General features: G+C 43.8%; 1 protein-coding gene across 7 annotated transcripts in view; it reads right to left on the bottom strand.

Moving 5' to 3' along the window:
- The window catches only part of TANC2 (tetratricopeptide repeat, ankyrin repeat and coiled-coil containing 2), a 146,663-nt gene that overhangs the window by 46,881 nt on the left and 86,795 nt on the right, over positions 1-12,987 (bottom strand). For all 7 annotated transcript variants that reach the window (XM_041465417.1, XM_041465418.1, XM_041465420.1 and 4 more), the window contains 3 exons: positions 7,916-8,179; positions 5,224-5,349; positions 1,080-1,361 (listed from right to left, as the gene is read on the bottom strand). In XM_041465417.1, coding sequence (XP_041321351.1) covers positions 1,080-1,361; positions 5,224-5,349; positions 7,916-8,179 — 672 coding nt within the window. The remainder of the gene's footprint in view (positions 1-1,079; positions 1,362-5,223; positions 5,350-7,915; positions 8,180-12,987) is intronic.

Here is a 12,987-nt window from a genome sequence, read left to right as displayed (position 1 = left end):
AGGAGGCAGAGCAATCTTGGGTCCTGAGCCTACAGGGGCTTGAGACCTGCATGGAATATTTACACCATAATTCAAGGAGATAAACAATCTGTATGGGAAGAAGAATGCATTGGCATGGATTCATAATCATAGAATATTAGCTGCCTGATCTGGATGGAGATGTCCACAGCAGGGGGATTGGACTACATGACCTTTAAAGGTTCCTTCAAACCCAAACCATTCTGTGATTCTATGATTCTAAAATTGGAGTCTTCCCAGCCAGAGAAAGTTTGTGATGTTTCTAAGCCAGACAAGTCAGAGACAGACTATTCTGACTCTTCAAAAAGAAGCTTTGGGACAGGAGCAGTACAAAAGGGGCCTGTAGCAGCAGAGGGACTTTGCACAAAAGCATGGAGGGATAGGACAAGAGGGAATGGCCTCAAGCTGAAGGAAGGTAGGTTTAGATTAGGAAGAATATAGATTAGGAATTAGGAAGAAATTGTTCCCTGTGAGGGTGGGGAGGCCCTGGAACAGGTTGCCCAGCTTTGGCTGTGGCTGCCCCATCTCTGGAAGTATCCAAGGCCAGGCTGGATGGGGCTTGGAGCAACCTGGGAGAGTGGAAGGTGCCTCTGCCTATAGCAGGGGGTGGGAATGAGATAATCTTTAAAGTCCTTTCCAACCATGGAGGGATAGGACAAGAGGGAATGGCCTCAAGCTGAAGGAAGGTAGGTTTAGATTAGGAAGAATATAGATTAGGTATTAGGAAGAAATTGTTCCCTGTGAGGGTGGGGAGGCCCTGGAACAGGTTGCCCAGCTTTGGCTGTGGCTGCCCCATCTCTGGAAGTATCCAAGGCCAGGCTGGATGGGGCTTGGAGCAACCTGGGAGAGTGGAAGGTGCCTCTGCCTATAGCAGGGGGTGGGAATGAGATAATCTTTAAAGTCCTTTCCAACCCAAACCATTCAGGCCTTCTATGACACATTTCTCAAAGGTCCTGACTAAGCTTGGGCCTGCAGAGAAACTGGCTTCTTTCAGCCAAGACCACTCTAAAAGCTGACGCAAAAGCTCTGAGTTTTGAAGACCCGCGTGCCGCCGCCCTTACGTTTTGGAGAGGCGTGGGGGCTATCTGAAGCAATCTGCCTCATCCTGGTGCCGTGGCAGCTGAGCGCCACCAGCCTGGAGATGATGGCGGTTTTGCCGAAGCCGATGTTGCCGACGATGACCACGCCGCGGTTGACGCTGGCGTTGGAGCTCTGCAGCTGCGCGTCGATCTCGTGGAACACCCAGTCCCGGCCCACGAACACGGACTCCGTGGTGATGCTGGGCACCTCGAAGAGCAGCGGCTTCAGGGAGATGTCGGGGGGTCTGTAGGGCGCGAAGCGCACTGCAAAGGGAGACATGGGAAGAACATCAACGCCCAGTTACCGTCATGTTTTCTGGAAAAATCCCTCCGCCAGGATTTCGCTCCTGGGAAGCTGAGAAGCATCAGAGAAAAAGGAAAACAGCATTATCTCCTTTGCTTCTCCTGTGTTTTGCTGCTTTAGAATGTGGTTTGAAGATTGTTTATCCAACAGGTGGTTGTTTCATTGGTTTCATGTGAATTGTTTTTACTTATTGGCCAATCACAGCCCAGCTGTGTCGAGGCTCTGGAAAGAGTCACAACTTTTTCAATAGCATATTTTAGCCTCCAATCTGTATCCTTTCTGTATTCTTTAATATTCCTTAGTATAGTTTAGTTTAGTATTCTTAATATAATATACATAATAAAACAATAAATTAGCCTTCTAAGAACATGGAGTCAGATCATCCTTCCTTCCAACGTTGGGGTACCCCAAAAATACAAGATACACCAGATGGGAAAGCAGAGTTTGGAAACGGATGTTTATCTCACACAGAAATCTTTCTGTTACGAAAGGTGAAAACACAACACAATTCTGTGTCACCCACAGGTTTGTTGTGAAAGCATCTGTCTCATCCACAGTATTTTCCAGGGCATTGAAGATTTTACAGGGAGTAGCTTAGAGCTGGGGAAAAATTGTGGCTGGAGAAATTAATTTTCTTCTTAAATCCACCACCTTTGAAGGCCCTGGGCAGAATGCTGCACTCTGGGAGACAGGACTGATGGCTGAACATAGAGACACACAATGCATGTTCACCTGTTCAACCTAACGAGCCCACAACAATCTCAGCACCTACAAGTGTTAATTCAATCTAAGCAAAGTTATTTCAATTCTTCTGGAGTAAATAAATTAAGCCAAATTGTTGACAGGATATTTCTGTTTGGCAATTAAAGTATCTTCTCTTTTCACAATGAGAAATGATGCTTTAGAGCACCATAAAGTTATCAAGAAGAGCAAGAAATACCTCCCCAACAGACCATGTGTGCTGGTGCTGAAGAAATACTGTGCAACTTCTCTAGAGCCCAAGCAACAAATTTTTAAAATACTGAACTGAAACACAGCCCACCACATGCAACTGGGCTCTTCCCTTGCTGTAAACTTCAATTCAAGCAACCCAGATCTGGGTGTATTATATTAAACTAAGCAAATGTCTGACTTTATTTCCTTTACTTGCTTTAGACTGCAACTTTTGGATAGTAGGGAAAATTTCTTCACTTAAAGGGCTGTTCAGCCCAGGGCAGTGGTGGAATCCCCATCCCTGGAGGGATTTAAAAGGATGTGGCACTTGTGGACATGGCTCAGTGGTGGCCTTAAGCAGTGCTGGGGGAATGATTGGATTTGATGAACTTATTGGATGCATTTCAACCTTTATGATTCTGTGATTCTTTCAAGTGTCATCTTAAACATGGCATGAAAACAGTTCCTTTTTTTCCACAGCCTCTGTGTCTAAAAAGGCTGAACTATTTTTTAGTGTTTCTCAGAAGCACATGAAACTCTCTTACCCACAAGGCAACAGTATTAAACAGATACTGTGAGGAAAATCCCTTGAAAATTATAAAAACAACTTAAGGAAAGCATACCACTGCCATATCACATATACAGATCCACAATATATTGGGGGAGTTGGAACTATCCTCTCCGCCATCCCAAACATCACCCAAAAATCTTGGTTCTTCCCATCCTGCAACACTTTTTCTGACATTTGCTTTCTGGAGAAGAAAACCCATGGTACATCACAGCCATCAGCTTCTGCCTTGGGTTACAGCAACCTGAAAAGCCTCAAATCCCCAGGGATGAAAATGGGGAAAGCAAAAATTGCCTTCCCCATCCTATTAAAAAGCTGTCACTGGGACAAATGCTTATCACACTCTTAGTGTTGGGATTCCTCCACTGCTCCCCTGCTTAAAATAATTGATTTAACAAAAAATAGCAATCTCCCATTTAGTCTCTCTCACTGGGATTTTGGAACACTGGGAACAGACAGTGGGCTGTAATGTGTCCCCCAGCACTGGGCCACGAATGTCTTCACCATTTCAGCCCAGTGCAAAGATTAGGGATATTAAAATTAAACACGAGTTTAGGATTTCCAGCTGGAACAAAGAGTTGCAGTTTGTAATAGTCCAGATTGATGCAATTTCACAGCAACAGCTGCAAAATGCAGCATTTCAGGGAAGAGCCCCCCCTTGCATATGCAATGACACGAAAATATTTCCAAATAGTGATGGTTTGCTTTTTCACATCTTCTCCCTCTCTTTTTAACAACAGCACAGCACCTCAGGTAGGATAAGAAACAAACTTTAAAAAATTGAAACACTGCTGCTATTCTCATGCAACTGTCACAAAAAGGGGGGAAAAAAGCCAAAATGCAGAAGGAAAATATGTAGTGCTACAAGGGTTTCAAAAGTGTGTCTGGAAAACAATTTGATTCTGTTCCTACAATAAAGTTGAATGTTTTGGATGCAATCACTGCAAATTACACAGCCTTGGCAAGCTCCTGCCTCCAAACATATGGAAATTTGGTCTGTCAAACTTTGCTTTCTCCACTTACTGCCTGCTAATGCACTTCTAGAACTGCCTCAGCAGCCAAGAGGATTTCACTGCAGAAATCCAAAACTCACAAACCCATTCTTTGGGGGTCTCATGTGTTTGGTACAAAGTCCTGCCAGGCTGTACCAGGTCGAGCATGTTGGGTAAAACCCAGCCTGTGCCTTCCAGCTCCCCAGTTCCTCACCCTAAGATGGTGGGCTCCCAAAACCCCCTAGAGAACAGGGAAGTTTCAGGTATGGCCAAAAGAAACCCCTCATCTATGCACAGGGGAGAATAAACCAGTCCCATGGCACAGAAACAACCTGAAAATATCCCAAATGAGCTTTCTCAGCCACTTACTCATCTGTGCAACAAAAAATGATGGGGCTGAAGCATTAGTCTGGTGATATGCTGCAGACTCAGGACTGTCACAGTAACAGCGTAAGCACGTGGTGGAAGACTGAGCTCAGATTAAAAGAGGGATGTAAGTCGAAGGGTGGGCTGAAATCCCAAGGAGATGGTGCAAACTGAGCTAGAGCTGCCTGGGAATAATAAGCAAAACACTAAAATGTCAGCCCTGGCTCCTCTTCTCATTGCTAACGTCTTGTTTGTGGAATTTGCCACAAAGAACCACAAAAATTTCCCCTTCAAAAGGCTTTTTAGAACTCAAAGAGCTGCCTGAATACAGGCATTGTGAGCAACCCTACAAGCAGTGGCTGAGCTGGTGGCCCCATCACTGCACTGGGCTCCTTCCCCACTGGCACACTGCAGAACACAAGGGGGAACTGCAATCCCTGGCCTTGACTGAAAAAATAAGACAAAACAGTAGCAGTCCATAAAATTTCTCATTTTTAATAACTTATCAAATTATTAAGCCCAAGGAGACCAGCTGAGAGCTGGGGGTATTCATCCTGGAGAAGAGACAAGAGGAGGCTCTGGGATAACCTTAGTGCAGCCTTTTAGTGCCTAAAGATGCTCCAAGAGAGCAGGAGAGGGACTTTGGACAAGGGCCTGAAGAGACAGGACAGAGAGCAGGGTTGGAAGAGATGAGGAAGGAATGAGGGTGCTGAGGCTCTGGCACAGAGCAGCTGTGGCTGCCCCTGGATCCCTGGCAGTGCCCAAGGCCAGGTTGGACAGGGCTGGGAGCAGCCTGGGACAGCGGAAGGCATCCCTGCCACGGCAGGGGTGGCACTGGATGAGCTTTAAGGTCCTTTTCAACCCAAACCATTCTGAGATTCTGGTTTTCACACGGACATGGATGAAGTTCCCACACAGACACCCCCAGGGTGGGAAGCCCCCAGGGCCTCGCTGTGCTCCTACCTCGCAGGTCCTGCTGCGCCCGGGCGCTGGCCACGCTCTGCCGCGGCATCCGCAGCGACGTGCGCAGGGGAGTGTGCCTCTGCTCGTCCAGGTAAGCCAGGTCTTCCAGGTGGGCTGAGCTGGTGGCTGCCATGAGAAAGCAAAGAAGTACACATCATGCCTGGCTTTTGGATCTCTGGTTACTGTATTTTTCTGTTTTTAATGAAAATACACGGAGATGTAAGTACCGTGAGACAACAGAGCTGATGTGAACCAAGAACCACTTCCCGAAGTGTTTTGGTGACTTCTTCTCATGCTTCATTGGTATTTGCTCTGGTCTGGTCTCCTGTTGGTGTTCCCAAATAAAGAAGATACCTCCAACTATTCCAGGGTGCTCCAAGCCCTCTGCAACCCAGCTTTGGACACTTCCAGGGATCCAGGGGCAGCCACAGCTTCTCTGGGCACCCTGTGCCAGAGCCTGCCCACCCTCACAGGGAAGGATGTGTTGTAAGAATTGCTCCCAGTTGTAAACTGCTCAGTGGCAGCAGGGACACAATACATTTAGTGACTGTACTTTGTAAGCTGCTATAAAAATGGGTGGTTTTGTGCTGTTTTGGAAGATATTTGGAAAGAATCTTAAAAAAAAAAAAATAAAAAGAAAAAAAGGAGGAAAAAAAAAGCCAGCAGGTGTAAGTGCTGCTATGCTTTGCTTCCTAAGAACAGACTGTATACAAACTCAACTGTATTTGAAAAAAAAGAAAAAAAGTAAAAAAAGAGAAGAACCTGTTTCAGAAAAGCTGTGAACTCATGATTACCTTAAAATGTGGAATACCATGGAATACCACTAAAAGAAAGGCAATATTTTTCCCCATTCCCAGCTATACTATCCCCACACTGATGACCTTGAGGCTCAAAATTAATATACCTATTTTCTGGTGGGTTAATTTTCAGTTGGATTAGTCAACTAATCTGGTTTATCAAGTGGTTACCCAACGTGTGTCACAGGAGCAAGGACATGGCATTGGCAGCTCAGCATTAACTCTTTGAGCAATGTCACATTTGCAGACAGACTTAAATCAACTCTGAAACTACACCTGGTTTCCCTTTCTCATTATTCAGGCACAAAGATAATGAGGTTAAACTCTTTGGTGAAAACCACCCATATAAATCCACTACCTAAACCCCGTAATTTTCTGGTGCCACAAGCATATAAGAGCTCATATGTGATCATTTGATGATAAAATGTTAAGCCAAATCTTGAATCTTCATCATACTTACTTCCATGATTTAACCTGGGACATGAACTGTGTTAGCTGACATAGTACTTCAAAGCAGCAAAATCTCTACCGAAAAATAAACATCTAGAAGGAAAAGTTGTTCCTGAACTTTACTGGATAGATAGTTTCCTCTTGAAATAGTATTTGCCTCTAAGTGCACCATGCAAGTCAACAACTTCCAAAGACAACTAAATGAACACACATTTATTTAAATTTATGGTGTCCAGCCTACTCTGTTTGCTTTGGAAGATGTTTACACAGTGTCATTTATAAGGAATTCACCTAAAGCAAGCAGGCTATGGAAGCAGAGTTTCCCTCTCTTCAGTCTGAAATCTCAGGTTTTCAGTCTGTGCTGCACCTCCATGCTCTGGGCTGGTACTTTACCATCTATAAATCTAATTTCTGCACTGCTTTTAGGTCTGTGACCAGCCAAAGCAGGATTAAAAAGGAAAACTAATCCAGTTATGCAATGCAGCCTGGTTCACCAAGGGATGCTGATTTAACAGACAATATCCCTGGCTCTTTGGGGTATCTCTCAGAAGTGTCTCTGGGTTTTCTGGAGCAGCGTCCCCCAGGACTCAGAATTCAAAGTGTGGATTTCTCCACATGTCTACACAGACACCACACTTTATCCCAGAGAAGCTACCCAGCAAGAAAAAAATATGGGGCAATAAAGGAACAGGGAGTAATTCCAGTCAAGCAGCTTTGCAGCAAAGCTTTAATATTTCTAATCCCATCTCTTTTTTCTGCCCTGCTGTTACCAGCTTCAGGGGAACGCTCAGCAGGCTGGTAAAAGGCATCAATAAGGTATGGCACAGCATCATTTAGAAATGTTTCAAAGAACAAACATGAATGTAAATGAAATTAATGTTGATTTTATGCCAAGACAAAAAATGTCAGTCACTAGCAAACGCCAGGTGCTGTGAGGTGTGAGATGTTTGGGGCACAGTCCACCCGGAGCGATAGGACCCAGAGCAGATCTTCTGTAGACAGAAAGTACCACGATTCTCTTAGCTCCAGAGCTGTTAAGCTCTTCAGAAAACATGAGATAGGTTATTTTACTTGCAATGAATCCTCTGAAACAGTAGAAATGGCTATGATGTCATGGCACCTTAAAACCAAGACATCTGCATTGTAATGACAGTAAAGAATCTGGCTTTTTCTTTTTAAACATCTTCTCCTGTAATCTTGTACAATTTTGTAAGAAAGTGATCATAAACTGCTGAAATAACCATTAAACACCATCAGAAACAGTTTTCCACAGAGGAATTTTTCATTTAGAACCAGTAAGTCAAAAAAACCCCAATTTTTGTCATTCTTAAGTATGATGACTCCAGGAAGGAGATTTCTTCTTGGATAAGGAAACACAAGAAGGGCTGTGGCATCTGTGTGCTGTGTCTGGCTCTGACCTAAAGGCACAAACATAAATTTCTTACCTGCTACTGAATTTGGCCGTGGCATAAGGTACAGAGGAATTGACTGCACTGATTGGGACAGGACTGTCTCCAGGTTCCTCTCAGGGATTTTGTTGAGGCTGTAGGTGGAGGCTGACATGTTCTCATCCACACGGTACAGGCAGGAGTCCATGCTGGATTTCTGGGATTGCCACTGTTTCAGGTTTCCCCCAGATCCAAGTTCCTTACTGCTTTCCCCTCCATATTTAGTACGTTCCACATTTTCAGAGTAACTTGTCAATGTAGCTTGAAGGAGGAAATTATAAACAAAATTAGTAACAAAGAAAGAATGGCTTGAACACACGCTGCTCGATGTTGAGCTGAGCCATGCAAGAGCCAAAAATGATCATCATATTTTCCATATCCACATAAATCAGAGATTATGGATTTTAGTTTAATGATACTGTTTCTGCTTATGACTTCTAAAAGAACATTTAAGCTCTAATGTTTTGGCTCATACTGTTAAAAGCCATTTGTAATTACAAAGAGTATTAAAAATTCTGTGCTGCACTGTATTCAAATACACCATTCCAGAAAGAACAGAAATTATTCAGGAGGAAACATTACCATGGCTCCTCATGTCTTTTAATTGGCATCATAGTTTCTACCTTTCCTTTTCCAGGGAATGTTTGCAGAAGTTTGCAAGGTCTTACACTGAGAAGCCTCCACTGACCTGCCTGAACAACCAGCTCCAATGGATTGGTTTGGTTCAGAAACTGAACCCCTTATCTCATTTGACTGACAGTAAGTTTTTATGAAGCTGTAACTGTGATCCACTCAGTTTTCCCTATATTATTTCATTTTACAGATGAGGATTGTTGCCATATTGACTTTCCTACTGGGAAGTGACAACACTCAATTGATCCAAAACACCCCCATGCATTTGACTGACAGTAAGTTTTTATGAAGCTGTAACTGTGATCCACTCAGTTTCCCCTATATTATTTCATTTTACAGATGAAAATTGTTGCCGTATTGACTTTCCTACTGGGAAGTGACACTCAGTTGATCCAGAACACCCCCATATTCTCCCCATTTGTATTTTCTCTTCTGGATTACAGTGTAGTTACCCCCTGGCTAAATAATCCCTTTGGGCTATTGACATTTCTCTCATCTTTATTCCCCAATATATATATTCAAGGTCATAATCTTAGTCAGCAGTTGGGACAAGGTCCCAACACTCACACCAGCTTATCTGAGTGTGTTAGAGAATCACAGAATGGTTTGGGTTGGAAGGGACCTTACAGACCCAGACCCACCACCTGCCATGAGCACCTTCCACCATCCCAGGGTGGTCCAAGCCCTGCCCACCCTGGCCTTGGACACTGCCAGGAACAGGGCACAAGCAACCTGGGATAGTGGAAGCCACAGCTTCTCTGGGAAACCTTCTCCTCATCCATCCTAACAGACTCCACAACAGCTTCAATCTTTACCCCTGTTTCTGTGGCTTGATGAGTACTGGGTTTCTTTCTAAGGAGCGGGCTCAGTATCTTTGCATCCCATCAAATGTTCCAAAATTTAGTTGCTCGCAACGTATTTTGAAATTTGAAACCAACACATGAAACTGCTAAGAACTGGTATTTGTTTGTTGGCATTTACACATAGGCTTGCTGTCAGGTAAAGATATTTATGATTTAGGGTAAGAAAATCAGATAAAACCAGAAAACAGCTATTCACACATTTCTCTTGCTCCCCCAAATTGTCTCAGAAATATCTTTGAAATGATTCTCTATAAAAAAACTCCATTTCAAAGACTGGGTTTGCAGGGCAAGGCATGCCATGTTTTCTATTCACAGAAAACAATCCCCTTTGATCCATCAGGATCCATTAGAATCCGTTAATTTCAAAAGCCTATATCAATATGTGTCTAATTAGTCTTTGTAGAAACAAATCAGCAGCTGACATCAGTCATCTTCCAACACATCAAACTGAGGAAAAACAAAATAACCATGTGTCAAAATAAGTTTTCTTTAAGTGAAACAACAAAAAAGAAAAAAGAGCTATTAAGTCCTGCTGCCCCTTTTTCTAATCAACAATTTGTGTTCATTCTAAACATAATTTTGTCTGGTTTACACTAAAGCTGTTTTATGTGCAAACTCATCATTGAATCAGATATGTAGGACTGTTCCCTGTGGATTAATTTACCTGCTGAACAGCCCTGGGTGATCTAAGTGCTGCTGCACATGCTGAAGTGATGGCTCTATGGATTTAATCTCTTCAAGGAGCTATTTTAAACCAAAATAATTTTAACTTCAGTTAAAAAGCAAAAGCATCAGGTTAGCTGTGAGTCAGCAACATGAACTGACATGCTGAGCACATCTCCCATAGTGTGACCCCCAGAGCTGCTCAGACGCTACACCCTCACCGTGAGCACTGGAGAAAGCATATTTCAGTAAGATAATTTCAGAAAATTTGTGTTACCTGCAACTACTAAGATGTCGAGCGATATTCAGGGGAGGAAAGTTGTGAACACCAGATTGGCAGATAAATACAATGAAAGTGCCAAGATTTGGGGAGCCCTGAAATGGTCAGGGAGTTGGATCAGGTGATCGTTGTAGGTCCCTTCACAGTGAAATATTCTATTCTATTCTATTCTATTCTATTCTATTCTATTCTATTCTATTCTATTCTATTCTATTCCATCCCATCCCATCCCATCCCATCCCATCCCATCCCATCCCATCCCCTTCTTTTCCATTCCATTCCATTCCATTCCATTCCATTCCATTCCATTCCATTCTCACAGGATGAGAGGGAACAGCCTCAAGTTGCACCAAGGAAGGTGAAGGTTGGACATTAGGGAAAAGTTTTTCATTGAAAGGATGGTGAAGTCCTGGAACAGGCTGTCCAGGCCAGTGATGGAATAACCATCCCTGGAAACATTCAAAAACCTGGGGACACTGCAAGGGGACTGAAATTAGCTGCTCCTAAAGGTCCCTTCCAACACAAACCACTCTATAATTCTATGATTTTTAAACACATGCACACCTCATTAATCAAAAGCTCAAAAAAAAGCAACCTTTGAACTGACAGCGTGCTCTAAACTGGGAAGAGATCAAATGATGAACTGATGAACTCAAATCTATCAAAGAGCAGGAATTTTTGCCTTAAGCCATCTGCAGAGAGGCAGATCCTTCAACCCCAGTCTCCAGGGGACAGGTGGGACACGCTGGGGGTGCCACAGCAGGAACCCACCGGGGCACCAGAGGCTACGGAAGAACACTTGAAGCTCTTCAATTGCTAAATCCAGACAAAAAAGAACAACCCTGGTGAAAAAAACCCAGAACCTTGCCATGCCTGGGCCCCACTCCATCGGATCATGCCGACCACAGTGCGTGCTGGCGAGCTGGGAGCAAACAAAACACCGCAAGGATGGAGAAGGATGGGACAGCGTGTGAGTCACACACAGAACAGGAGAAACCTGACATGCACAAACAGCTGAGGTTCTCTCTAGCACCCGAGTAATACCACAGGGACATAAATATAGATGTATGTGCATATAGATCTGTGTATTTATAGAGACATAGCTGTGTCTCCAGTCTCCACTGGTGCAGTCTCACGCTATTTAATGTGAGCACAGACAGAATTTGAGGCATCCAGATCATCTGACTGCTGGAAAACACATAATGAATGATATCCCATGGAAAGCCCCTTGGATGTGTGCAGGCAGTGTGGTGCCTGTCCACAATCCTGTCTGCAGCTTTTTCCTGGGATTTGCTGCATCTCTGTCCCCATGATCCCAACCCACCCACAGCACCAGCACCACCTTCAAGCAGCTTTGCAGGCACATGGACTGTGGTGCCAGGAGGGAATACACTCCAGAAGTGCTGGAGCCACTTCACAATCCCACCCTGCTTTGAGCACTCAAGATTTACTCCAGTGTTTCCTCTGTCAAACTTTCCTTTTCCAATGTGGCTCGTTTCCCTTGGAAACAAAAGTTCTGATTAGAACTTTTTGCAAATAACATGGGTGAAATATTTTAATTTCTTTGGGGAAATAACAGAGCTGTACTGAAGCAGCAGCAGCCCCCCTAGACAGCACCTCAGCACTACAAACTGCACTACACTTCTCAAGACAGTTTTGTATATTTACAGGCCACAAATATTATTTCTCATTTAGCTACAAGCTGGCCTATGCCCTGGGAGGTTTTCAACTGAATGTGTTTCTAGTCAAACACACAAGGGAATTTTTACCATCCCATCCAATTCCGTTTGAGGCAAAGACCATGCCTGGAAAACATCAACCTTTACATTCATCTTCCAGCTGTAACTGTGGGAGAAGCAGTTTTTGTAGGTCCCACGTGACAACAACCGACATCTGCATCATTAATTATATGTAAAGATTTATAGTGCCTCAAGTAAGAAACAGGGATTTTGTTGATTTAAAGAAATAACTGCAGCAAAGCAATGAGCTTTCATATGCTGCAGTGCAACGAGCTCCAAACCCAGCCTGAATTAACCTCATTTCACTTCAGCACCTCTTGCCTCATTTCATTAGAGACGTCCCAGCTAACACGTACAAGTTGGCAAGGAGTGAAATAAATTTTTTACCCTAATCTACATAAGCCTCCATAAACTCAGCCACAGAAGGATACACCTAAATATAGCCACATCACCCCAGACCACTCCAGCTGCCAAAGAGAAAAATTTGGCAGGCAGGAAGTGTAAGTCCAAGGGCCGGCGGCAGCCTCGTGCGGTCACACGCTGTCTGTGCCCCAACAACCTTGGTGCACCTTTAGAACATTATTCTCTGCTGGACACCAACAGGGGCAGTGAGTTTATGGCATCTCCATACCAAAAAAAAAAAAAAAAAAAACAACCCCAAAAGCCCTGAGGTCTGGCCTGCTCAAGGCTTGAGGCCAAAATCCACACCACTCGCTGGATGTTTAACTTCTCTATCAACAGTGGTCTCAAATAGGAGAAAAAGAAAATTAAAATCGCTGGCTTAATTCACATAAACAATCCCACAAATAGATAGACATTAAACAGGTAAAGCCATTTCTGTGTCAGGCCTGGGGGTGTTATAAATCATGGTGAGCATGCAAAAGGTCCTAA

The sequence above is a fragment of the Pyrgilauda ruficollis genome, unplaced genomic scaffold, assembly GCF_017590135.1.
Source record: "Pyrgilauda ruficollis isolate IOZ18807 unplaced genomic scaffold, ASM1759013v1 scaffold189, whole genome shotgun sequence".
NCBI lineage: Eukaryota > Metazoa > Chordata > Aves > Passeriformes > Passeridae > Pyrgilauda > Pyrgilauda ruficollis.
This window is presented reverse-complemented; position numbering and strand designations above follow the sequence as displayed.